This window comes from Nannospalax galili, unplaced genomic scaffold, assembly GCF_000622305.1.
Source record: "Nannospalax galili isolate Female #2095 unplaced genomic scaffold, S.galili_v1.0 scaffold44, whole genome shotgun sequence".
In the NCBI taxonomy this organism is placed as follows: Eukaryota; Metazoa; Chordata; class Mammalia; order Rodentia; family Spalacidae; genus Nannospalax; species Nannospalax galili.
Genome location: NW_008355789.1, coordinates 3495897 through 3523871, shown reverse-complemented (window position 1 = coordinate 3523871; position 27975 = coordinate 3495897). Strand labels below are relative to the sequence as shown.

At 46.2% G+C, this 27975-nt stretch overlaps 1 protein-coding gene across 2 annotated transcripts in view; it reads left to right on the top strand.

Annotated features, from left to right (window-relative positions):
• Window positions 1-27975, top strand: part of Galnt18 (polypeptide N-acetylgalactosaminyltransferase 18) — a 368839-nt gene that overhangs the window by 280012 nt on the left and 60852 nt on the right. Inside the window, exon 7 of one of the 2 annotated variants that reach the window (XM_008853482.2) lies at window positions 22884-23069. The exons of the other annotated variant lie outside the window; for it this stretch is intronic. Within the exon in view, the coding sequence (XP_008851704.1) occupies window positions 22884-23069 (186 nt within the window). The remainder of the gene's footprint in view (window positions 1-22883; window positions 23070-27975) is intronic. 2 annotated transcript variants of the gene reach the window in all.

Below are 27975 nucleotides of genomic sequence, written 5' to 3'. Positions count from 1 at the left end.
ATTATATTAATATATAAGATAATATATATTATATATAATATAATGCTATATAGTATATATGAAGAGTATATCATATCTACTGTCCATGAGGGTTATTCTATAGTATTCTGTAGGGATTTTCCTCATCTCGTCCCCTTTTGGAAGGAAGATGCAGACTTCCTCACAATTCTACCATCAAACAGAGGAGGGGAGTTTGGGTTTTTGGTAATGTGACAAATGAGGCCTGGCTTGGGGGGAGGGGCTTTAATTTGCATGTCTCTTATGAAGAAGTTGAAAGGCTTTTCATAAGATAAGGCCATTTGCATTTCCTTTTTCTGCAAGCTGCTCTTATCTTTGGCCCACTTTCCTATAGGACAGTTCATCTCTTTATTTTTAGAATCTCTGCACAATAGGAGTGGTGATGCTTTGTCATATAATTTGCAAATATTTTCTTCCAGTGTATTACATGTCTTTTGTTTTGGCCTTGAGAAGATGGCTTTTTATTTATTTATTTTTGAGACAAGATCTTATTATGTAGCCCAGGCTAGTCTTGAACTCATTGTGTGGTCCAGGCTTGCCTCTGTAAGAAACATGAAATGTTAGCCTTTTCTTTCAAACCCTGTAAACATGGTTTATGATGAGAAATTCTAATCTTTTTAAAAAATATTTTATTTATTATTATTTTATGTGTATGAGTGTATTGTCTGCATGTGTGTAAGTGGACTCATGTTGTGCAGTGCCTATGGAGGTCAGAAGAGAGCGTCAGATCCCCTGGAAGTGGAATTACGGACAATTGTTAGACGCCATGTGGGTGCTGGGAATTGAACCCAAGCCCTCTGCAAGAACAGCCAGTGCTCTTAACTGCTGAGCCAACTCTCCAGCCCAGGAATTCTAATCTTTTAATTCCACCACAACCTGCAAGACTTTTGTTAAAGGAAAGGCCTAATGGCCTGAGGCAGTGGAGCATCCCCCTTCCTTTGCCCTGTTCTTTTAAATTAATGAACCAGGAAAAACAGTGGGGTCAGACCCAAGCCAATGGGGAAAAGACATAGTACTCTTACATTAGAAATAAAAGCCTGTCAAGCTCCAGGTCCTGAGTGTGTCTGCTGGATCTGATTGACTATGCAGCACCCCCTTTTGAAAAAGTAAAATCAGCCGAGCATGGTAGCACAAGCCTTTAGTCCCAGCACTCGGGGGACAGAGGCAGGCAGATCTCTGAATTCAAGGCCAGCCTGGTCTACATAGTGAGTTCCAGGCCAGCTGGGGCCATAGGGAGACCCTGTCTCAAAAAGACCAAAAAAAAAAAGAAGAAGAAGAAGAAGAAAAAGTAAAATCTTCCTTGTTGACTTGCTGAGTCACCTCTGCTTCATCCGTGTGTTCTTTGTCTAATTGCTTGGGGTTCTTAGACCTTAGATTTTATTTAATACCTCTAACTTGGGATCCTTTAGCCTCCACCTCCCCAGTGCTGGAATTACAGGCTTTCACTACCAGATTAGGCTGCATTTTGAAAATGTAAGTAAATCATCAGTCTTTTCCCTCCATTCCTGGTCGTTAATTATAGAAAATCTGACCCATTCTTGGGTTGTAGAGAAATTCGACTATGTTTTCTAATACTTGTACACTGTATTTTTTTTTCACTTTTTAATCTCTGTTTCTTTCAAATTGATTGTGCTGGATAGCTTTAGTGTCAACTTGACACAGCTGGGTTGAGGGAGCCTCAATTGGGGAACTTCCTCCATTGGACTGGCCTGTGGCCATGTCTGTGGGGCATCTTTTTGATTATTGAGTGATGTGGGTGGGAAGGCCCAGCCCCCTATGGGTGGTGCTACCACTGGGCAGGTGGACCTGTGTTGCATAAGAAAGCAAGCTGAGCATGGGCCAGGGGAGCAAGTCAGTAAGCAGCATTCCTCCATGGCCTGTGCTCCAGCTCCAGCCTCCAGGTTCCTGCCCTGAGTTCCTACCCTGGGCTCCCTGATGAACTGTGACCCAGGAGATGTAAGACAAATAAACCCTTTCCCTCCCAAGTTGGTATTGGTCAGAGTATTTTGTCACAGCAAACTAGGACATGGATCCTGACTATGCTGTGAGGAGGGGTCCAGTTCTTTTTTCTCTATGAACATTTAGTTATACTACCACTTGCATAGTCTGTTTTCTGCTGCTCTAACAAAATTATGGAGACTAGGTAGGTTAAAAGAATAGCCAGGTGTGGTGGCTCATGTCTGTAATCCCAGCACTTGGGAGACTGAGGCAGGCAAATCTCTGTAAATTCAAAGCCAACCTGGTCTACATGTTGAGTTCCAGCCCAGCCAGTACTACATAGTGAAACCCTGTTTCAAAAAAATATACAAAAATACATAAAAAGAATAGAAGGTTCATGGTTCTGGAGGCTGAGAAGTCTAAGAGCACCAGACCTTCCCAGCCTGGGTAAGAGCCCTGTGCTGTATCATGACCTGGCAAGGATGTGAGAACAGGGAGATGTGTCAGCAGAGATGAAGCAAGAGAGACTTTGATTACATAACAGTCTAGTTTCTTTTAATTGGTGTGTATTTGCTGTAGAAAGTGATGGGCTTTATAATGACATATTTTTTCTAAAGCTACCACATACTTTGACCATATTTACTCCCAGCATGCTCCCCTCTTCTTCCCTCTCTCCTCCCATTTTTCCCCTTCTCCTTCCCAAGTGATCTTCTTTCTATTTTCAGTGTGTGTGTGTGTGTGTGTGTGTGTGTGTGTGTGTGTGTGTACAACCTAGGTCCCACATATGTGAGAAACACAATTTGTCTATGGATCTGGCTTATTTTGCCAGTTCCATCCACTGGTAACTTATCCAGTCCCTTTGGAACAAGGACTTGCTTCCACGAGAATCAATCTTGTCCCTGTGATCGGCCTCACTATGTTTGAAGAGCTAGTCTCATAGGAGATTGTAACCAGTGTTGTGAGCTTAATCCTGTTTTGACCCTTCTTTCCACTTCAAGGACTTTGTGAGTTCTTTGATCCACAATGGTAATAGCAATAGGTACGCAACCCAGAGAACCTACTTAGGCTTTTTAGGTGATTTTCCTAAAGAAAAATCTAATTTTAAAAATACAGACAAGGGAGGTGGAGACAGGAGGATCAGGGTCATAGTTCTAGGCCAGCCTAGAATACGGGAAAGAGCCAGTGTCTCAGAAACAAAAAATAGATGCAAATTTTCATGTAAAATCTGATTAAAGAAATGAATATTCATATAACTTGGGTCTACAGAATTTGATTCAAGGAAAGGAGACTGAGTAGAAAGGTCTGCAGTGGCCACAGTTACACGTGTGTTGGGTCAAAGAATGCCAGTACGAGAGTCCCATCTTAGTTGTCAAATTAACAAAGAATACATGACCCCAAGGAAAACAATACCGGCAAAAGAAGATTGGGAAATTAGTGTGGAGGGAAATATCTGAATTTCATTATATTGAAAATTCATCAAAAGAATTACATTGCCTTAGTGACCTTTATTCCAGAAAATCCTTTGAAGATGAAAATACATCACTCTGCGCATCATTTTAACAAAGCCATGAGGCAGAGTCCAACCTGTACAGGGTCAAAATTGCAAGGAAGGACACTGTGTACACAGTGAGGCCTAGAGACTGGTGGGAAGTGGGTGATGCTTCCCAGAGGAGGTGACTCCCAGGTGTGAACAGAAGCTCTGCAGTTGAGCAGGAGGAGGAGGAGCACTCTGGGGGATGGGGTAGTGTGGGTAGGCTGACAGCTGAGCCTCATGACCACAGCTGGACACTCACCTTGTGCCTATCAACTCACTACTTTTGCTATGAGCTATACAAGTTCCATGTTGTCTGCCATTTGTCAATTAGAACCTGGAGGAAATGGGGTTAAAGTGGCTACATCTTGCCCAAGATCACTCAGGATTGGAACTAGTCTCAGTAGTTGAGACTTACATCTTAAACAATTGTGTCACATAATGTATCCACCTCTATCAACCTTACAGGGTTTTACATCATTGATGCTTAACATTTCATCTGAGGGACTAACTTGACCCAGTATTGCTCTGGAAAATGACCATGAAACTCCCTTGAGGGTTGAAGCCTGAACACTACTCAGTATCTCCCAGCACTTGGAAGGTAGAAACATGAGGTTCAGTAGTTTAAGACCAGCCTCCGCTTCAGAGTGAGTTGGAAGCTAGCCTGGGCTACATGAGACCCTGTTTCAAAAATAATTAAAAAAAATGCTTCAGAACTGGACAGGGCAGCATGGTCAGGAGTTGAGGGTGTGGTGGCTCCTGCCTATAACCTGAGCACTCAGGAGGTAGAGACAGGAGGATTGCCGTGAGTTCAAGGCAAGCTTGGATTACATAGTGAGTTGGTTAGCCAGGGATAAAGAGTGAGACTCTGTCACAAAACAAACAAACACACAAAGCCCAGAGAGTCAGAAAGAAAACCCATTGAGAAGTTTCCCTGATGGGAGGAGCTTCAATAGACAAGCAGTAAAAGTCTGAGTCTAGGGAGCCCAGAAGGTTCCCCCTCTAGGAGGAGGGACACAGCATCTTTATTCAAGAAAGGCTAAAGGGCTAGAGATGTTGCTCACTTTCCAGCAGGCAGGTGAATGTATGAGGCTAGTGAGAGTTCTTGAAGCACTTGATAGACTGACTCCAAGGCTCTCCCCAGAGGTCTGGAGGCAGAGGCCTGAGTTGGTAAGCTGCTGGCATCACGAAGGTCTCAGGTCTCAGCAAGCCATGTGGTCCAAACACTAGGCACACCGGTTTCAAGTAAAGCAACATAGCCCTCACCTGCACATTGTAGACTCAACGCTGAGGACCAGCATTGCTACCTCACTGAAAAGGCCACAGGAGACCTCCAGATGTAATGCAGCATAGGGAAAGGCAGGGTGAATTTTCTTAATTCCCATCCCCGGGGGCAGAGAAAATTAAACACCTTAAACTTTAATCTGCGTTTGCTTCTAAATGTTACCATTGGCCCAAGCCAGCTGGAGATACAGTTCAGAACTACCTGGGATTTTGGAGTAATGTGTGTATGTGTGTGTATGTGTATGTCTGTCTGTTGCCAGTGTGTATATGTGTGTGTCTGTGTGTGTCTCTCTTTGTATGTGTCTGTGTATGTCTGTCTCTGTATGTGTGTGTGTGCATGATTATGTATATGAATCTCTGTGTGCATTAATGTTCATATGTGTGTGTCTGCATGTGTGTTATGTGTGTCTGTGTGTATGTGTGTGTGTATTGTGTGAGTGGGGCATATGAGCCCTACCAGTGATTTTTGTTTTGTTGTTTGACAGTTCTGGGAATGGAACACAGGAACTGAACCCTAGCACATGCTAGGCAAGTGCTCTCTCTACCAGTGGGCAACATCCCCAACTTTCTTTTTACTTTTTATTTTGAAACAAAATCTCACTAACTTGTACTTGCTCAGGCTGCCCTTGAACTCACTCAGAAGCCAGACAAAACTTGAACTTGAGATCCTCCTACCTCAGCCTCTCAAGTAGCTGAATTACAGGCCGGTGCTACCAGGCCCAGGCCCTGCCACTGTTTTATATTGTTTTGTCTGTAATCCCAGCACTTGGAAGTTAGAAACATGAGGTTCAGTAGTTTAAGACCAGCCTTGGCTTCAGAGTGAGTTGGAAACTAGCCTGGGCTACATGAGACCCTGTTTCAAAAGTGATTAATTTAAAAAGATACTATGAGCTGGAAGTGGTGGTATAGGCCTTTTATCCCAGCAGAGGCAGGTGGGTCTCTGTGAGATCTAGGCCAGCCTGTTTTGCATAGTGAATTCCAGTCCAGCTGGGACTACAAGGAGACCCTGTCTCGAAAGACTGTAAGATAAACAGTAAACCAAGTTTGCCCTCACAGGACTCAGAACTGATAGTCTCGTGAGTTTTTGCTGTCTATTTGGTTACTTATCTCGTTGCTTACCTGACAGGAAGCAAGCTTAAGGGGAAAAGGGCTCGTTTTGGCTGGCAGCTGCAGGGTAGAGTCATGGCAGGACAGTTCTGGGGGCAGGAGCTTGAGGAAACTCGTCACACTGTGTCCACACTCGAGAAGAAGGGAATCATGAGTGCTAGTGCTCAGCTCCCCTTCTCTTTATGCAGTCCAGGACCCCAGCTCCCAGGAATTGTGGCAGGAACCCCCAACACCCAGAACAAAAGGAAACAGTGTGCTCTGTGTCTGAGTGCATGTACATGGTTCTGCCTGTCATAACCGTGTAGCATGGAGTACCCAATCAGGATCCATGTGTTATCACATTTGGGAGACAGAGAAACTGCACTCTATGTAGGGCATAAAAGGCCAAGCTTTCCTTTGTTCTGGCCCTGTTTTAGAGAGCTATCCCTCAGAGACACTGTACCAGTACAGTAAACTGCTTTGTGTGTTCTTGTTGGACTTTGGGGTCCTGTTCGCCTCTATTCTAGGCCTGGAACAGCATGGTGCCCACATTTAGGGTGGGTTTCTCACCATTTTTAACCTAGTCAATACCTCACAGGTATGGCCAGAGGGTAATCTGATCTAAATCCTTCACAAGTGTGCTAGAAGCTTGTCTCCTAGGTCACCTGAGAGCCTAACTGGTATTTGCTCATGTCCAGAACCATGACAGACCAGAATTCTTAGCTTCTTCTTACATATGAGATCCACAGAGGTGCAGAGAAGTCGACTCAGCTGCCCAAGTCACTTGGAGAAGAAGCAGTTAGCCTGGATTTGATTGTGGTTTTGGTCTGACACCAAAGTCTCACTTCCCTGGGCTCCAAGAATTCAAGTGCCCAGAGGACATTGGGTGCAGGCTTAGTGTGGGCAGGTGGAGTTGAGGGGTGGAGATAGAGGACAGACAGTGGTGGGAAGCAGGAAGTTTACAGGTATTATTTGACCAAGAAGCAAGGGTGAAGGGATTCCTGGAAGGCTGGTGATCTATTGCCCGCTGATAGACAAGGCCAAGTGCCAAGCCCTGGGATAGCACAGACTTGACCTTGGGAGAGCGCTTGGTATGTCTGCTGCCTTCTGGGTGACCATCCGCAGCTAGTCTAGCTCTGCCGGGATGCGTGCCACAAGGGGTGGCCTTCTGGGATCCATTGCATCTAAAATCTCCAGGACCTCTGAGACACAGCAACCTGGTATCTGTGAGACCCAAACTTCTAGGTTGGTGGGTGATCCCCTGCCTGTAACTGTCATTAACAAGGGAGTCTTGGTCCCAACTCTGAAATAATAGCTCCACCCTACCCAACAGCTCCAAGAAGGTATTTGAAACCATTGTGTGTCAGCCTCTTTGCCAGGCAGCACATTATTTTTAAGCATACCAGCCGTGCTACCAGAGCGCGTCTCCGCAATCGCCAACCAGCAGCCGAACAGACGCACTTTAACAGTGCCGTTGTAAAAGTTTTATTGGTTAGCGAAGATAAGTGCAAAATTAATCCCTAAAGAACAAAGCAATTAAAAAAGTACATAATGAAGCAATTAGCTAGAAATGGTGGGGAGCAGAGAGAGAGCGCCCACAGACAAGCGTGCTGGGGTCTTCACTTTCTGGCTTTGTTCCTCGTGTTCAGTGAGGAAACCATAGAAACGAGGAGGGGGTGTGTGTGTGAATAAAACGCATGGAAGAGGTGGCAGTTGATAAAGGATTCTGGGAGCCAACTCGGAGGAATTTTTACCTTCTGTAAGAACTGAGGCCAAGGGAGAAAATTGCTATAAAAGTCATTGCTGGAGCAATCCCCCAAATTTGATCAGACTGTGGATTAAACAGTTGTAGTAGATCAGTGTTTGATTTCCTGATTTGGGAGAAAAGGCAAAAGCAAAAGACAGAGAGGTGGGGGAGGATAAAACAACACTCCCTTGTGTTAGCAATGTCCGTGAAAGTTCACGGGGGTGGGGGTGGGGGGGGGCTTCCCTGTCAAGCTTTCTCTTTTTCTTCTTTTCTTGTTTTTTTTTTTTTTTTAATCTTTATATTTCACTTATTTATTTGTGTGTAAAGGACCCTTGTGGGGGTAGAGAACAACTTTGGGGAGCTGGTTCTCCCCTTCCACTATGCTTGTTCTGGGAATTGAGCTCAGGTTTGGCAGCAAGTGCTTTTACCCACTGAACCATCTCGTTGGCCTCCTTCTTGCTTTCCTTTGGTCCAGTTGCCCAGCTGGTTTGTTTCAGGGGTTGGAAGGGTGCTTCGCTGTGGTTTGGACCACAGAACAAGGCCAGAATGACTGAGAAAGCGGAGTTTAGACTCCCATCCTCTTCTCGCTCCTCCTCCACCCCTCCTCCACTTAGTCCTCCTCCTCCATCTCCTCCTCCTCCACTTAGTCCTCCTCCTCCATCTCCTCCACTTAGTCCTCCTCCTCCATCTCCTCCTCCTCCACTTAGTCCTCCTCCTCCATCTCCTCCACTTAGTCCTCCTCCTCCATCTCCTCCTCCTCCACTTAGTCCTCCTCCTCCATCTCCTCCACTTAGTCCTCCTCCTCCATCTCCTCCTCCTCCACTTAGTCCTCCTCCTCCATCTCCTCCACTTAGTCCTCCTCCTCCATCTCCTCCTCCTCCACTTAGTCCTCGTCCTCCGTCTTCTCTTCCTCTTTCTCCTCTGCGTCATCCTCTCCATCTCCTCTTCATGGTCCTCCGCCTCCTTCTTCCCTTCATCCTCCTCCATCTCCTCCTCCATCTCCTCCTCCTCCTCCATCTCCTCCTCCATCTCTTCCCCCTCCTCCTCCTCCTCCCCCTCCTCCTCCTCCAACTCTCCTCTTCCCTCTCTTCTCCTACCTCTTCTTCATCTTCACCATGAAGACACTGTCACAGTTTCCTTTGACAACACCTGATAGTCCTAAACCAGCAGTTGCAGAATTCCAGGACATCTCCCGTCAGACTCTCTATGCTTTGTAAAGTAATGCAAAGGCAAGATGTCTATGAATAAATATTCCCAATGCTTGAGTGTGATGGCTTCCAAAAATTACCCTGAAAATCAAGTTTTCTATAAGGCAAGGCTCATGTGTAATATAAAGTCAGTCCCCCAAATAGTTAAGCCCTAATGCTGGGGAATAGCCTAGGGTTCGATCCCCAGCACTACATAAGGCAGGCTGCTGGTGCACCCCTGTAAACCCAGCACTAGGAAGGTGGGCGCAGGAGAATCAGAAGTTCAAGAGAATCCCTAGTGTAAACCACTCACAAGAGTTTAGGATCCTCTCTTCTCTCTGTTTGCCCAGTTAAAGTTCAAAGGGCAGGCCTGGTCTTTTCTTACTCGGTGGAGTATCCTTTGTTTCTCTGAATTATTCTGTTCTGACTTTCAGATGCTGCCCTCAGTGGATGAGGGTCTTCATGAAATGCGCAATTTTCACTGCATTAGAATGTCAGTCCTACACAGAACTCATGGACTAGGGGGCAGGGAAGGTTAGGAATACTGTGATTTCAAGACAAATGTTTATTTTGGATTTCGATATTACTAAAGTTGGGTTGTACCTTATAAATTTGATATACACAAATAAATAATAACTATGTAAATAAATGACAATTTGTTGTCCATACTATGTCATTTTGACCGTGAAAGGAGGCGCTATTAATAATAATGATACTAGAACAACAGGTGTAAGCCACTGCTGTCTCAGGCAAGCCAGGACATAAGACCACCCTATTTACAATGTATATGTACATCTTATCTGACCTCGTGTATTATTTGCTTCTCATAAGTAAGGTTGGTGTACAATGATTAAAAAAATAAATATGCACAAAATAAAATAAAAATATAAAAATAAATATGCACAAAATAGGTGGTGCTGGAGAGATGTCTCAGTAGTTAAGAGCATATCTTGCTCTTACAGAGGACCTGACTTTGGTTCCCAGGACCCATGTTGTGTGGCTTCCACCCGCCTGTAACTCCATCTCCAGGGTATTTGATGCTTTCCGTGGGCGCTGCACTCACATGCGGAAACCCTCACATAGGCACATACACATAACGTAATCAAACAAAAACTAAAATCTTTTTAAAAAATAAAAAGTCCCTCCCTTCTTGGAGCTAATGATAGAATGGGACAGAGAGTTGGTAAAAACAGAGAACAAAGTATCAATGCCTAATTATAAATTATAATTTCTGTGTTAGTCACTCAGGCTACCCTAACCAATTGCAGAGTAAGTGGCTTAAATCACAGAAATTTCCTTTCTCATTATTCTGGAGGTTGAAAGTTCAAGACTGGGGTACAGAGGACCCTGATAAGGGCTCCCTTTCTGATGTGTAAACAGCCACTGTCACATGTATTCTGTTGTAAGGGAGAGCTCTCTGGGGACCTTTCACAATGGTACCAGTTGGATCAAGGCTCTTGTGAATTTATTTAACCTTAATCACCTCCTTATTGGCTTTCTCTCCAGTGCTATCATGTGAGGAGGTATGCTGGGAAACCCTGCTGTTAGGGTTGTAGTCCTCCATGTCCAGATAGCTCTAAGGGGCTCCGAGCCAAATGGAAGGACCCCCCTTCTCAGCAGGGGGCTTCCTGCTCTCTTCCTGGCTCACCTGGAAAATGCCACCAAGCACGGATGCCTGACCTTATTTGGAACATGACCTTTGGCATAGTTACCTGGAGTGAAAACTACCCCCAGGTTTTTTCTATATGATAATCAGGCATTGCCTGGTAGTCGGACACCCACTACCACATGTAAATAAAGCATACTATGAGCACCTATCAGCTGAGGCTTTGGCTACTGCCTCCACACTATATTTTCCCCAGTTCTCCCACTGAATAAACGGAGCTGTCTCACTGAGTCTGGAGCTGTTTGAACCTGCCTCCCCGGAAGGGCTTTCTTCCGTCAGTGCTCACTGGCCATCCTGACCCCGCTCGTCGCTTCTACTCCCCTTGTCCTCGTGGACCGGTGGCCAACGACCCACGAGGAGAGGGAGAGACCCCACAGAGGTGAAGATGCAGAGTGTGAAGCAGGGGTACAGTTTAGTCCATAACAAATGCTGTACTGATAAAAAGAAAGTGTAAGTATCAGAAAGTCAGGGATTTTGTGTGTTAGAATCAGTGACAAAATTCCTATCTCCTGGTTCTGGACATATAGTAAATGCTCAATAAATAACTATTAGAATGAATTAAAACAGAGAAAGGACATGCCCCAAATTATAATTTTAGAAAACAAACTAGAGGGCAATGAAGGTCGACGGGAAAGAGACCTGTTAGGAGGCTCTGGGTGGAAACATCCACACAGAGATAATGGTGACCTGGCCCAGAATGCTAGCTGTGCAGATGGAGAGAGAGATTAAACACAAGCTAGAATTTAGAGGCAGCACTGGCTCTGCTTGCTGATGTATTGGGTGTGGAGAGGGGAGGAAGAGGACATTAGAGATGAATTACAAATTTCAAGCCTGGGCTGTTAGGTGGATGAGTGGAGGAGGCTGAGGACAGATTGGGAGGCAGGGAAGGAAATCAAGAAGTTTGTTTTGGACCAAATAAGCTTGAAATGTCTGAGTGATACGTGAGATGCCATGCAGGCTGTTGGGTATGTAAATCTCCATCTCAGAAGAATGCAGTGAGTTTTCTCCTACCATGAAAAGCCTAGTGAGTCTTATGCAGTGGAGCCTTACAGTAATGATAAACATAACTAATACCTCATGGGTGCTAAGCCTCTACAGTTACCTCACTGAATTCTCACAGCTAGTCTTGCAATTGATCGTTTCTGCCTCTGTTTTACAAACAAGGAAACTCCGAGAAGGTGGAATTAATTGTTGCAGGTCACCAGTTCAGCAAGTGAGAATTAAAGGATTTCACACCAAACTATTTGACCCAGAGCCTCTGCTCTGAAACATGACTTCCTGTCCATCCCAAGAGGCAGACTTTGGTTCCATTTCCTACTCTGCTTCTAAATTATCATGTGACTTTGACCTTCAGCTTGCTCACCTGGGAAATGGCAGGAGATAACGGGTGAGGTCCCCTTCAGGTCTGTTCTTCTGTGAATCTCATCTCTCTTGTGAGTCTCTTAATGAGTAGTCACCCAGGTGCCTTTCTGCAGGAACACCTGTGAAAATGCCCAGGTTCCCAGTCCATTTTGCTATGTATGAAAAGGGCAAACCCATCCCAAGAAGGCCCAGCAGTCAGCTGATCAATTATTCTTCTTGTTGCTCTGACTAGTTGTCTGACTGAACAACCTAAGGAAGGAAGATTTGTTTTGGCTCATCGTTTCAGGAGAGTTTCAGTCCATCATCTTGGCTGACCACAAAGTAAAGAGAGCTTAACAGGAAGGAGCCAGAGATAGTAGACCGCCCCCCCCAAAAATCCGCCCCCCAATAACTAACTTCCTCCCTTAGGCACTAACCTCTTAAAAGTTCCACAGCCTCAGAAAATAGCACCACCTGCTGGAACTAAAACATTCAAACATGTGAGTCTGGGGGAGACGTTTAACATTCCAACCATAATGTCAGCTTTTGCAATCTGAATTTCCAGCACATGACTGAGAAACTCCTTAGAACTAATTGTGTGCTGGGAGAGAAAGTCAGGCATGAGCTCTATTCCTACCATCTTAGTAACTCCGAGAGCCCCTCTGAGCCAAACCTAGGGGTGATGCTTGGGCCAGGCACCTAGCTCCCCATGGTGTCTACTGCCAGGGTCTGGCTTCTACTTGTCCCCTCACAGTAACTCTTCAAGCCACCTGTCAACAGACTGCCCCCAACCCCATCCTGGGGGTAAGAAAGTGTATACTTTGCTCTAGTTCCTGCTTGTCCTGGGTTTTAGAAAGGCCCCTCCTGACTATGACAGTTGTCTTAGACACTGGCTCACTGTCATTCTTTGGACCAATGTCATTCTTTGGGGGGAAGGGGACATCTGTTATGGGTAGCCAGGGTGAATTTGATTGGGATGGGCTAATGAGCTCATTCATATATATGGGATTTGTTTCTGATTAGATTAAGCTTCAGAGAGAGGAAAGAAACAGTCAGTGATTAGAGACATAAAAAAAGAAACACTTTAAATGAGTAAGTAGCTCGTCTTCATATAGCAAAATATAAATTAAACACAGTCCAGGGTCTTCTCTGAAGCACAGCTGGATGGATGGGGCTCGCATATCCACAAGGCCAAGGTGCTTCACAGTAGCTGAAAGGGATTTAACCCAAACATAGAGTAAATGGATGCACACAGGTATCAGAGACATGGGGGCGGGGGTTGGAGAAATTCCTCTTAGTTTAGGAATAGGGAAGGCTTTATTTGAATATTAGAAAATTGCTCCTTGAGTCTCTGGGACATTCAATCCCATTTGTGTTCTCTGGCAGCACCCATGATGGTCATGGGGCCAAAGATCTCCGTTCAAACCACAGAAGTGATTAGAGTAGATCGTACAATCCAGCGACTTGGAGTTCTTTCTCTGCCCTTGAGGTTTCTGTGGAGCTTTGCTCTATAGAAATGTCTGGACTTGGCTAGTACCTGCTCAGCCTCATGCAATAGGGAGCTCTAAGGGTCAGCCCCAGCTAGCATCTGCATCTCCTGGCCAGGGCTGCAGCAGTGGCTGGATCCCTGGCCTCAGCTGCTGGCTCGATCCAGCATTAGTGTTCTTACCATGTGGCTGCTGTGGGTGGCTTCCCAAGGAATGCAGGACGGCATGTGGCCGCCAAATCGCTGCCTCCCCTTTGCTTTTCTGTCCTCTGCTCCGGGGTTCTCACCTTGATCCAGACTCTGGTCAGCAACCTCTTTTGCAGGGGTCCTAACACTCTGCCTGTGCCACACAGCTCCCTCCCTTGTCCCTCAAGACTAGATGGTCTGCTGTCTGTGTTCTCAGCCTCCAGTGAGGGCCTCCTTGGAATGTACTCATCACCTGGATTTGGGATATCCATCCACTCCCTAGGCTGGGAGTTTTCTTCTGCAAAGCCCAGATTGACTTCCTGGATACTGAAACTGACAAAGACCAAGCCTCTCTCTGTACACAAGCAAAACCACAGACCACAACAGCAGAGCCCAAACTCATAGCTGCAACCTGGGATCAGCCCGTTGCCTGCTCACACCACAGCTCCCTGAGAGATGAGGGCCTGGTTAAGCAGCCTTCTCTAGGCAGTGACTAAGGAACTCGGGTGGCTCCTCTTGGGGAGTTCCCTGTCTTTGAACTTCAAGGTCACTCCCTTTAAATATCCAGTGAATGGGTTGAATGATAATAGGGAAGACAGTCCATGATACTTGCCTACCTGGTCCAGGAAGCCACGAGGATCACATGCTCTCTCACATCATCAGTTTGAGATGGACACAGTCCCTCCAGAGGAGCAAGATCTATTCTTGAACAAAAAGAGCCTTTGCCATGCCTTGAATACCACAACAACCCCAATGTGTCCAGGTCGGGCTTCTTTTCAAATATGGGGTTTGCGGTAATGATGAGGAAGCTTCCTTGCCTTGAACCATGAGCGCTCTCTTTAAGCCTCAGTAACCACACAGGCAAAGTAGTCATGGTGAATTTCTTCTCCTGAACGCCTACAATGTAATCTTTATGATCAGAGCATTGGGCGTCAAGGAAAAAGGGGTCTTCTGCCCACGATGGGCCAGTTCACAGAAGTGGTACTTCAGTTCGTGTCTCAGACTTGCTCCTGGATTTTCTGAAAAGTGAGCAGCTGTTTCCACACGGCCCAGGCCTCTACAAAATAGCCTTTTTAGCTTTGCTTCATGAAAAGCTCCCAGACTTTCCAGCCCAGAGGGCTTGTCTCTCCTTGGAGTTGGGCCAGCTGAATCCTCCTGCTGCTTTGAGATAGTTATGAAGGCTTCCATTCAGATGGGGAAACTACTTGAGTGTTACTTGGAGCTAACCCAAAGGTTCAGACCCTTCAGGGATACCATCCAAGAAAAAGCATCATGCTTCCAAGGAACAGGCGACTCTTTGGGAGTATTCATTGCTAGAAGAGGTCTTGAGAAACTGTGCCTCCAAGGAGTGTTCTTCTGTGGGGTCTAATGGAAGGCTAAGCATGGTCAGATCTTAACATTCTTTCTTTCCTTCTACTTCAGAATAACTAAGAAGCTCCTCTCGGAGGCCCAGAGGGGAGCCAAATAAAGTGTTCCAGGGAGAGCTTCAAACAATCCCACCTTCCAATTCTTCATCCCTGCCGCAAATGTTGCCTGAGTATCTTCCCTGTGCCTGGCCCTGTATTGGCCTTAGAGCTGCTTCAAGGAGAGGGAGGCAGAGACCAGCCTTCTCCCAGAGTCCGGTATTGTAGGCCAGAAACTTGGGGGAAGGAAACCTACAATCTCACTAGTGATCTAGTGAGGCTGCCGATGAAACCTGGTGAAAGAGAAGTTCATGCCCATCTCACTGATGTCAAAAGCTGGCAAGGAGCAGGGCTGGAGAGATGGCTCAGGGGTTAAGAATGCTTGCTTCTCTTCTAGAGGATCAGAGTTTGGTTCCCAGCATCTACATCAGGTGACTCACAACAACCTATAACTCCAGCTCCAGGGTATCCGATGCCTCTGACCTCCTTGGGCACCTACACTCACATGCATGTGCCCTGACACAGATATCATAATTAAAAATAAATTTTAAATAGATCTTAATTCTCCTAAAGTTGGCAATGAGGGATAGTGAGGTGGCTCTTTGGCTAGGGGCACATACTGCTATTGTGGAGTTCAGCTCTTAGCACCCATGTCAGACTGTTCACTACTGCCCCTAACTCTAGTTCCAGGGGATCCGACACCCACTTCTGACCTCTGTAGGCACCTTCATTCACACGTACATATACTCACCCCTCCCACACACATACACATAATTAAAAATAAGATATATTAGCATTGTCAAGGATGTGAGGCATTGTGAGTCTAGCCTGTCCTAGACTGATGGGAGAGGAACTTGAAAGACAAGATTTGGAATAGTTTCCCTTTCCATGGGAAAGTTGACTGTGTTATCTAATCTATAAATGTTACTGTGGTAGAAATGCACGGAGTGAAGCCTACTCTCAGGCCCCAGGAGACACATGCAAGAAAGTTCCAAGGCACCATTCATAACACTGGAAAGAAGCCTGTCAACAGGAGAATGCATAAGTGAATCAATGTGTATTTATAGAATGGAATACTGGGATCAGGGAAAGAAACAAGCAAAAGGTGCACACGGTGCTTCTGTTTATGTACCATTCAAAACCAGGTAAAACTGAGCACTGTGCAGCTAGGTTGGTGGTAAGGAAATTATTACCGAAATTCAGGGTAATGGGTTACCTTTGTAGGTATGAAAGGACTCACCGTGTAATTTTCTAAGAAAAGCACTTTTTTAAGTGGGGAGGAAGGTCAACATTTGAATTATGTATCTTTAGACTATAATAGCCTCTTCTCTTTCTTTCTCTCTCTCTCTCTCTCTCTCTCTCTCTCTCTCTCTCTCAATACCCTATTTGCTGTGTAAGAGGAAGTAGAGCGATACAGGAATGCATGACAAAGTCATTTAGCTAAAATTGGGGCAGGGAAGGCAGATGAGAATTACAGAGACACATTATGTTCTCACACGGAGTAGCAAGTCCAGCAGAGGAGATGGCAGAGGCCAGAGATGCATGAACATAGTCTACCCTAGGGACTCAGAGAAGCTGGTGGAACCGCGCAGTGGAGAGGGAGTGGCAGCGAGGTTGCAGGGAAGGGGTGTTCTCAAAGGGCTTGGGAGTCACATTAAGGAGTGTGACTTTTGTCTGGAAACTAAAGGGTTTCAAACATTGTAGACATCTGGGCAGAGGCTCTTCCCACGGTTATTCTCCCGCTATTTAGGTTCCTCTTCTGCCTCATACTCCTGACCCTGGCTTACTGATCAGTAGCCTTGTTCAAATCTGGCCTTTCCTTGTTTTGCCCGTGCAGGGCTGCACCTAGGTGAGGTGAGCCAGAAATCTATGGAATCAAGTTGAAGGGTGCCCTGAGAGTGAGATCCTTGTCTGTCTTGTCCATAGTTCTGCTCACCTACACTCTGACCCCAAAGCCACTCTGTAGATGAGTTCCTGGTCCTCTTCCAGCCCTCAGCCTTGGCTGCTTTCACTCCATCCTCCTCTTCCCAGCCTGCCCAGTTCTGGCTTTTGCTCTTGTCTCAGCTTTTTATGGCCAAGCTGGGCGAGACAGCTACACATAAAAAGATAATTAACCACATAAGCCAAGAAATCAGGACCACGTGAGTGATGCTAATCATATGTTCCAAGAGTTCAGAGGAACGGGGCCAGGCTGGCTTTGGGTGGATGGAGAGCAGGAAAGAGGCTTTTCTGGGCTAAGAGAACTGCAGCAACAGTGTGCCAAGAACTAAGAGCTTATTAAAAGTCACAAGGAAATACAGGCTGGAAGGGATTCAGGATGTTATCCTATAGTTACAGCTACAAAGTTCAAGGCGGGGGGTGTTGGTACCCGCTAACCCATCTTACTTATGGTTAACATAGCTAATGCAGTGTGCCATGGTTTTGCTTTGGAAAGAGCCTCATAATCCTCTCAACAGGGATGGATGAGAGCTTAGTCAGTAAAGTGCTTGCCTTGTCAGCATGAAGATCTGAGTTTGATCTCCAGTACCCAGGTAAAAAAGACAGGCATGGTGGTGTGTGCTTATAATCCTAGCAGTAGGGAGGCAGAGACAGGGAGCCCAGGTCTCAGTGAGAGATGCTGTCTCATAAAACAAAGTGATGGGTGCTGGAGGAACAACACCTAGGTTGTCCTCCAGCCTCTACATACACACATGCTTGTACACACACATGTAACCAGACAGACAGATCACACACACACACACACACACACACATACACACACACACACACACACACACACACACACAGAAATCCTTCTCAACACAGAAGGACATTCAAGCAAATGGGTTTAACACAGGAGTGCACGTGTCTCTGAGCAGAGCAGATAACAAAGTGTACCACACTGCCTTGCCTTTGTGTCTCCCAACTAGAACTCAGGCTAAGACTCTGGTAGTGTATCTCAATGTGTCTCACACCCTGAGCAACACTGAAGAAGCCAACGATAAAACTCAAACTCTCAGAGTATGAAAACAGGGTGTGCTGGATAGCTTTAGTGTCAACTTGACACACCTGGGTTGAGGGAGTCTCAATCGGGAAATTGCCTCTATTGGACTGGCCTGTGGCCATGTCTGAAGGGCATCTTCTTGATGAGTGATGTGGGAGGGCCCAGCCCACTGTGGGTGGTGCCACCCTGGGCAGGTGGGCCTGTGTTGCATAAGAAAGCAGGCTGAGCAGGGGCCAAAGGAGCAAGCCTGTAAGCAGCATTCCTCCATGGCCTGAGCTCCAGCTCCTGCCTCCAGGTTCCTGCCCTGAGTTCCTACCTTGGACTCCCTGATGAACTGTGACCTGGGAGTTGTAAGACAAATAAACCCTTTCCTCCCCAAGTTGGTACTGGTCAGAGTGTTTTGTCACAGCAATGAAGAACAAACTAAGACACAGGGCTATCTAAAACATCTGAGTTTTGTGATCCTGATAGATAGTTTGGTAAAGTAAGAACTGGATTATGTCACCAGACACAGACATGACCCTGACTTTGTACCAGTGAATTCTGTCTTAGAGAGAAAGGGACCCAACTTCCTGAGACCCGTCTACACAGCTAGCTTTGCTAGCCAGAGTTGTTCAGATTGTGTGTGTCTCTTTTACCTCCCCAGCTAGACGTTATTCCCAAGAGAAAGGTAACTGGCATTCAGAGACAAATCCAAGTCAATGGCTCATATGTGGCAGTATCAGGATTTGAACCCTTTCCACCAGTCCCTAAAACCCTCATGAAGGCTTCCTTGTGGGTGCTTAAAGCCTTTTCAGAGATGGCAACTAGATTCTGGCTTTCCAGAAAGGTCTAGTAGTGAGGAGGACTTAGCCCTGCCCTGGGGAGTTGCTGTCTACATTCTGTGTTAGGTTACCGGTCACATCTGGGGGACAGGACCAGAAGCTCCTTTGGAGGTGTGTCTAAGCATCTGGGAGGTCTGGGAACCTCTTTGTAGTGAGTACCTGATTCTGCATGAGAAACCTGATGACCCCAGTCCCCACACATTTGATGACTTCCCAGGTTTTATGACATTAATTTAAGCTCTACAGCTAAAGTAAGTCTCTTTGGTGGCAGTAGTTTGCACGTTAATGGCAGAGCTTTTCTGAAAAACCACTTGGGTTTGAAGGAAGTCATTGTGTTCCATAAAATCTGGCCACATTTTACATTTATGGCCTTTATTAGGGCATCCAGCTGAGCTAGTTAAAACTGTGTCTCTGTAGTCAAGAAAATCCAGGACTCTCAAATTCAGTCATTCACATTAACAGTTATTGAATAGATACTAAGAGGCACGGCTGATGTATACAATGGTAAACATGTAGGCATAATCTTGTTTTCAGGAAGGTTAGACTGCAGTTCTGGGAGAGAGACATTTAAAGAATAAGTACATAATTAAAGTATGAATAAGTGTTATTAAGAAAAAAAGAGTGGGGGCTGGAGAGATGGCTCTTGCAGAGGACCAGGGTTCGATTCCCAGAACCCACATGGTGACTAACAACTGTCTATAACTCCACTTCCAAGGGATTTGATACCGTTTTCTAACCTTCACAGGCATTGCACAACATGGATGCACCTACATACATTCAGGCAATACACTAATACACACAAAATAAAAAATAAATAAAATAAAAAATTGTAAAGTGGGCACTAAAGGTGTTCAGAGAGGGTCTAGCTTAGATTAGGAGGGTCAAAGAAGTTGATATTTGAGTGAATTAACAAGTGAGATAATGATTGAAGAGAGATGGATTAACAGGTATGAAGGCAGAGACAGCAAAGGGCTGTGGTCCGGAAGGGTACTGCTCAATGGTCTTCCAGAAGAGCTGGGATCCAGCCTGGGGTTGGCACCCTGCCCAGTGTCCCCAGTGTCTGTAAGAATCAGTACATGCCCTCACCTTAGGATGTGTATCTTGCTCCCTGTTTCCTGTGACCTATTGATCTTCCTTTCTCGGTCACCCCTTCGATACCCACCTCCCTTCCCAGTGCCTGTTGGCATCCCCTCCCCTGGAACCCACCTTCTTTCCAGTGGCTCACATTTTTTTAACCGAATCCTTCCAATCCATATCCTTCATCTGCCTGGGAGTTTGCCATTGGGCACTGGGCATTTCCTGTGCCAAGGCCAGCTTGATTTCTCATTTCTTCATTCCCTGCCCCTCCCAACCCTCCATGGAAGCTTGTTGGCATCTTCAATGCACCCAGATGCCAGCGGTTTCCTCTCCTAGCCCCTGTCTGCCATCTTAGAGAACAGCTCTGAGATCCCCTGTGGACAAGACTTCAGAGATTCTCTTGGGTCAATGCACTGGTCAGTGGAGTCATCTGTCAGGAATGGATAAACACAGGCCTTTCCTAGATTATGTCAGTGTCATTGGTAGGCTCCCAAAATTAATGGGTATACATGCCAAATCTATATCTTCTGCTCCAAAGACCAGATGCTGCCAAGAGCCCACAGACTGTATCCAAGGCAAATGTGCCCCTTCCCAGATGAGTTCCTTTTCACAGAAGAAAGGAGACTAGGTTAACAAGGGCTCCTAGTCTCTGTGCTTGCTGGGATGGTAACTTGTCCTCTACTGCTGGATGTGCAGAAAAGTCAAATAGCAGCAATTTTAACAATTATTATAAAACAGTTATCAGCACAGACTGATACACCACATCAGGGGATTCCTAAGGTCACAGCTCTGGGAACTACCCCATCATGTGACCTTTCTAAACCAGGGTGCAAGTGACCCAACAGCACCATTTATGTGGTGGATGGCAGAGCAGAAATGAGCTGAAATGTCCTGCCCACATGTCTGATGCCTTTACTTCCTCAATCACCACCCATGTAGTGTCCACACTGATTGCAGGCACAGGGCTAACCACCTCCCCACTCGGTATCACTCTCTTCCACTGGGTAGAATGGAGGCTTGGGAGGGGACATAACCTGCCAACCTATAAGCTATATATAAACTGGTGGCAGAGGTAAGATTTGAATCCAGTCCTCACTGACCCCAAAGCTGTGCTATTAAGCATGTCATTTAGCTCCCAGCCATCAGCTGTCCCACCTCTCCTGGAAACCCACTGATCCAACTTGAGTACCATTTAGCACATATCGGAAGGAGAATTTGATGAAGGGCTTCAAGGGGATGATTAAACAGGCAGTGGTGGTAAGTTGGGGGAAGATGAGGCAGAGACTGCAGAGCCTGGGATAATCTGGTTGAATGGCGTATGAGAAAGCGATCATGAACTGATACCTGGAACACTGAGTTTGGGGAGTAGGGTGCAGCGGGGATTGCCGTACACGTGCTGAAGCCTAGCCGTAAGATCACTGAATGCTGGAGGAAGAAATACTCAAAGTTCCTGCAGCAAACAGTGTGTGAGCAACATAGTTGAAGGGGGCAGAGTCCATCACATCTGTTTCATGTTTGAAAACATGGAGGTAGCACCACCATCATGGCTCTGGTTATGGTGGCAGACATGCCCACTTCAAGGAGAAATGGCGAGCCAACTCTGGGAAGCAGAGTCTCAATAATGGAGCATTGCTAGGCGTCATGTCCTGTTTTGCATTGTTGAAATGTGCCAAGTAGACTCCACTCCAGATGCAGAAAGAATAATTACTCAGGCTCTTTGTGTTGTCAATAATGCAAGCAGAGTAGTCACAGGCTGTCGGAGCAAAGTGCCCTGGAAATCACAGTGTACAGGATGGGTGGGTCCTGGACAGGAAGGATAGTCTAGGACCTGCTGTGTTCCCTTTCCTGGTCCTCAGAGCCACCTCCAGAGATGCTAACTGTTCTCAAAATGCAGTCACTTCCAGGGCATTGACTCTGCCTTGAGCTTCTTTGGGGGTCAGGTAGATCTTTTTGTTGTCAGTACCAACCATGTGGTTTTGGACAGAGGCCTTTTTTAGTCTGTTTCTCACCTGGAATTGGAGATAATGACAGTGACCTCATGGGTTATTCTGAAGATTCTCCTGTATCATGTGTAAAGTGGTGGCTAGGCTTTACCAAGGCTCGTGATATACCAGGCACTTTGCACATAATTGCTTTCATTCTCTCCACGACCTCATGAGGTTGGTACATGATGTGGGGATGGAGAAATGTGGGCAAAAATGGGAAGGGTGGTTTGCTCAGGGTCACACAGCTAGTATACCAGGAGCCAGGAGCCAGGGAGCTGTACCCCGGCAGTGTGTCCGCAAACCCTCGGTCCACAGCCATCATGTTTCACTGGCTCCTTCCATGCACAGTCCATTCCTGGCACATGGTTTCCACACAGTGGGAATGTATGTCTCTTTCCTATTGGCCCTAAATAATACACTAAGTAATAAATCAGCAAATTGCCTTCCAGTACCCATGGCTTATAGGGACCCACTAGTGTAACAGATCAGTGTAAGAAATGGCCTTGTCTTCCTAACTGACGTGGGCAATTAGACTAAACCCAAATTTTGCTCTGTTCTAGACCATGACTTATTGCTGTTGATGGACATGTGTTATACGTATAAACGTACAAAGGACATCACTTGGCAAATAACCCCTAGTGTCTACATAAGGTCTTGATTGCTTTCCCTCAGGAGCCCAAGAAAGAGGAGAAAGAAGAGGAGTATTTGGCTCTTTTTATCACTAATCCAGGTGTCAGGGGTTTATCTGAATGTGAACTGCTGAGCTTGCTACATCTCTCTCCATTGGTCCCTTTTTGTTAAGTAGTGATGAAGAGACCATCATGAAGGGTTTGATAACCCCAAGACAAGAACACAGGTCTCTGATCTCAAAATATCTGGTCTCTCTTTGGCTATATGGGGCTCATAAGGAAAAAGTGCATTCGTCCTTTGCAGATAAATTCATGGCAATGAGAGCCAAGCCATGAATTAATGATTTAATACTCCACCACTGCAGGAGTAGAAATCAGACCCAGCTCATTCCCTCGCAGGCAGGGTATGGGGAGGCCAGGTGGAGAACGCTGGATCACTCTGTGCTTGTGTTGAGTTGTGGTCAGTGGCTTGACTTAGAAAGGCACTAATGAGTGGATCCTTGTCTCCACAGGTGTGGCAGTGTGGTGGGAGCGTGGAGGTCCTGCCCTGCTCTCGGATTGCCCACATCGAGCGAGCCCATAAGCCCTACACAGAGGACCTCACTGCTCATGTCCGCAGGAACGCTCTCAGGGTAGCTGAAGTCTGGATGGATGAATTTAAAAGCCATGTCTACATGGCATGGAACATACCCCAAGAGGTAGGGAGCGCAGGCAGACTGGGTTTCTTAAGAGTTTGGTGGGAGAAAAATTGAAACAAAACACAAGACTCAGTTCTCTTCGTGGTCACCCACAGTCCCATTTGCCATGTTAGAATAGACTGTCAACCTTATACATAGTACATGCAAAGAAGGGGCTGAAGCTGAATCTCTAAGCCATTTCTTATCTACCCCCACCTGTGCTTGAAAGAGGATGTGTTCTCTCTGAACTTTAATGGCCTACTTAATTTTTTATATTTTATGTATTACTTTTACTGTATGTGTATGAGTATATTGCCTGCGTGTAAGTAAGTGCACCTGTGTTGAACAGTGCCTGCAGAGGTCAGAAGAGGGCATCAGAGCCTGTGAAACTGGAGTTACATTGTTATCTACCATGTGGGTGCCAGGAATTGAACCTGAGTCCTCTGTAAGAGCAGCCTGTGCTCTTAACCACTGAGTCATCTCTCCAGCCCCTAGTGGCCTATTTTAAATGAAAGTTGGAGAATGGGAATGTAGCTCAAGTTGATACAGTGCTTGCTTGGTATGCATGAAGCCCTAAGTTTGGTCCCCAGCACTGCATAAAACCTGGTGTGGTAGCACATGCCTGTGATCCCAGCCCTCAGGAGGTGGAGGTAAGAGGAGCAGAAAGTTCAAGGTCATTCTTGAGTGCATAGTGAGTTTGACACTAGCCTGAGCTACATGAGACCTTATCTCAAAAAATATACATACATACATACATACATACATACATACATACATACATACAGGAAAGTTGAATCAGATGGCTCTGAGTTTCCTTCCCATTCCCCGGTTTCTCTGGTGTCTCATAATTCAGATTATAAATATATAAATACAACAGTAATGACTGCACAATCACAAAATGAGCTTTAATCTCCATATGACTGGATTCAAGTTTCTCATTGAACCAAACAGAATAAAGAAAATCCATACATCTGTAGGATTTCTTGAGTCATATGGATGTAAAGGAGATACATTCCCACCAAGGCTCTTATTAGAAGAAGGGAATTATAGTGGACACTTTAAGACTGTCTTTGACCTTCACAGAAACTCATCCCTGCCTGGGACTGTCTCCTACTCCTTTCATCACTTACATTCAAATGTTCCAGAGGAGAAGCAATGTTTCTCTCATAGTTTTGTTCAGCCTTACCATGTATGATACAGAAGTGACCTTGAAATGCTGAGTTGGAAGAACCCAACAGATGCCAGCCATGGGATTCCAGTCCGCTTGTCTGCTTGTCTAGAGTTCATTGCTTGTGTTTCCTTCTGAATGACCAAGCTGTTCACTTAAGGGCCTCTGCCCTTCCTGCCAAGGCTTGGGCATCCCCTTTGCAGTTCTTCAGACATGCTCACTTCTGTCTGATAGGGAAATGAATGATCTTTGTTTAAATTTTCCATAGGAAAGCCCTGGACCCTGATCTTTCCACCAAGCTCATGCTGTTCTGGCTAAGTTATTGAGAAAGTAGGCTGGGCCTGAGTATTATATTTAGGCAGACTCCCTCTCTGAGTCAACTCCAGGGTGTCCATGCATGCTAGGCAAGCACTGAGCTACATCTACAGTCCACCACCCCAGGGAAGATGACTTGAGTTGGGGTGCCAGTTCACACAATCAGTGAGGTTTCAGCAGTTGGGAGGAAAATGAGGCGCCAAGGCCCACCGGTGGAGCGATGCCAAGCCTAATGAATCTCCAAATTGCATCCCTGGCAGGAAGTGTTTCTAAGGAAACCTCAGTATTTCTGGACTCATCTGAGGCTGTGGGCGTTGGAACACAGTACTCTACACAGGACGCTGAGCCCAGCCGTGGGTGTCCCCTGTTGGTGAAAAGGTTTAGAGCACTTAGAAATGCTCCAGGAGCTCACTAGGGAGCACCATAGACCCCCAGGCTCTGTGTGGGAGTGGAGTTCTGTTCATGCTCCTGCCTCCTTCTTTGTCCCCCAAAGCTGCAGACCTTCTAGTCCTTCCCCATGGGAACCAGTAGACATTGAAATGGCAGCAGCCCAGTGAATGGTGGACAATTGCATGAGCAAAACTCATTTAAAAATGGAGAAAACCATTGTCTGCCTGTGACCCCTCAAGGGAGTAGCACCAACCAAATCAAAGGAGAGAAAGGACGCGAATAGATGAGACCCAGATGTGCCCAGGCTAACCCCTTGGGTGGAGAAGGAAGATATTAATGTGTTTCTTTAAGACAAACAAAGAAAAAAACAATAATAACAACAACAAAAAACAAAAACAAAGACACTGTCTTGTTCAGGGGAGATAGCTCAGTTGGTAAAGCCCTTGCAAATATGAAGACCTGAGTTCAGTCCCTAGAACCCAGTCAATAAAAGCTGGGTGTGGCAACGCCTGTTTGTAGTACTCCCAGTGCTGGGGAGGCAGAGGCAGGCAGATCTCTAGGGTTTGCTGGTCATTCAGCCTAACTTACTTGCTAAGTTCCAGGCCAATGAGAGACCCCATCTCAAAAAAGAGGTGAATGAGACCTGAGAAATGTCATCTGAAGTTGTCTGGTCTCCACGTACACACGTGCACCAACACACCCACAGATCAGCTCAGGTATATGCATGCATACATGTGCACACAAGCGTTCATGTACACACACACATATACATGTACGTGCTGTCTTGCATTCCCCGTTAACTTCCAGCTCCAGACTTCCCTTTGTGCTCTTGAATTTCTGCAGAGTCGGGATTTTCCCAGCTCCCATCCACTTCTCTAGCCACATCCCAATAGTTCAAGACTGTCTTTGCCAAAGGCCTCATGGATGAACCTCCTGACTAGATTATGTCTTGGGCATTTAAAAGTCTTGATTCTCAGGCTGAAGGATCTGAGTTCAGATCCCAACACCTACAGAATAAGCTGGATGGAATGTCCCACAGATGTATCTAACTCCAGCTCTGAGGGGTTCAGTGCCCTCTTCTGGCCTCCAAGGGCACCAACACACACACACGCACGCATGCACGCACACACGCATGCGCGCACATATACCCCCCCCCACACACACATAAAAATTAATGAAATAAATCCTGAAAAAATGCTTAACCTACAGGTTCTATTTCCTTGAAATTCTGTGATCTCCAGGCTCTGTGATCCCATACCCTGAGATGCCCCACCTCCCTCTGGTTGTCTCTTTCTCCCTTGCGGGTTCCTCTTCCCTCTTTGGCTTCTTAAATGCTCCCCAGGGATGCACCCTTGGCCAACCTCTCCTTATACTGCCTCTCTGGGTGATCTCCTCTGCTCTTAGATTTGACTATCACCCATATGCTAATAGCTTCCTAATTAATATCTCCAGTCCTGCTTGCAGACTAACATCTCTAACAGCCAGCTGGATGCCTCCTGCTTCTGTCCCATGGTGCTCAGGCTGAATCTGACCACAGCTGAATATGTCTTCCCCTTTCTAGCCCCCAGGCCCATTCCTGTCCATACTCCCCTGCCTCATCTGCAGGTGCCACCATCTGCCACACATCTGGTTGGACATGATCATAGTCCTTTCATCCTCCTCTCTTGCAATCCCATTATGCTAGTCACCAAGCCTTCCTATCAGGTCCCATGTCCGGTGCCATGTGAGTCCAAGCCTTGCCATCCCACTGCAGCATCCTTCAACTGATTTCCCTGTTCAAGTCATTTCCCCTTCAAATCTGTTCTTCTTAAACAAGTCATCCATTGCTCTGCTTAAAATCTATAAACGGCTGTCCACTGTGTGTAAAGTCAAGTTCTAAGCACAGTGCTGGACATGCCTCTGAGGTTCACTCACACCATGTCTTGTTGGGGGACTTTCTGTATCTTGCTGCCCCCGAGCTTGCTCATTTGTTCTTGCTACTTGGAATTCCCTACCCTTCACCTCATCCTCAACCCCCATTCTTAACCCCCTCTGTTATCAGATGACTAGCCTGTAAACCAGTGTTCTATTGTCTGCTCCCCTGACCCTCAGTCATTCTCAAATCTGGTTGAACTTTAAAAACACTTGGGCTCTACCCCCTAAAGATTGCAGTCTAACTGGTTTTGGGGAGGACTCCCAGGGGGCAGTCTGTTTTAGGAAAGCAATTTTGAGGAAGCCAATGTCCATCTGGAGCTGGGAACCACTGTGACAGACTATGGGCTCCCTGAGGATTGTGATATCCATGTTTGTGTCACAGTACCTAGCTCAAGGCAGGGCATGTGAGCTTAGCAGAACCTTGCTAATATTAGTGGGTGGGATAGCCTGACCATGTGTGTGATCTCTTTGCTCCATGGCAAATCTTCAGATCGAATGCATCAGATTGCTTGGAAAACTCATAGAAAATACTCCTCTAGCCTTCATTCTTGGAGATTCAAATCAGTAAGTTTACAGATTTAACAGACCCATAGAAGGCTCATTAGGTGATGACTTAGGGAGTCAGGGTTGGGTTCATCTTTGAGACTCACCTCAAGCGTATTGGATACCAGGAAGCTTTCTTTGACAGCTCACCTGGTGCCTGTCCCACTTCCCTGCTGTCTCACACCCCAAGCTGGATTATGGGTTCCCCTTCTCCTCGTCTCCCTGACTCTCCCCTGCCTTCCCTGCCTCACACTGTGTACAGAGAGTCTGATTGTCTCCATCTCTTCAGACTTTCCTTTCAGGCACAGGCAGTGAGGTGTTCCTGTTTATATATATGACTGTCGAACACATATAAACAGCCACTTGGTAAAGACAGTTGACAAACAGAGGAAGTGGAGGAGGCGTGCCTGCTACCTGCTCCACATATTTTCCCAGGAGGCTTCCAGCTGTCCTTGATGTGGCTTTTCTCGCCACTATAGGCTCAACCACCGGCACATCTGTTACCAATTTACTCACCTTTCCTCGCCAGCAACCTGGCTGCAAATACAGAACTGGAAGCCTTCAGCCCTGCCCAGGTGTCTGCCTGAAGAATTATAA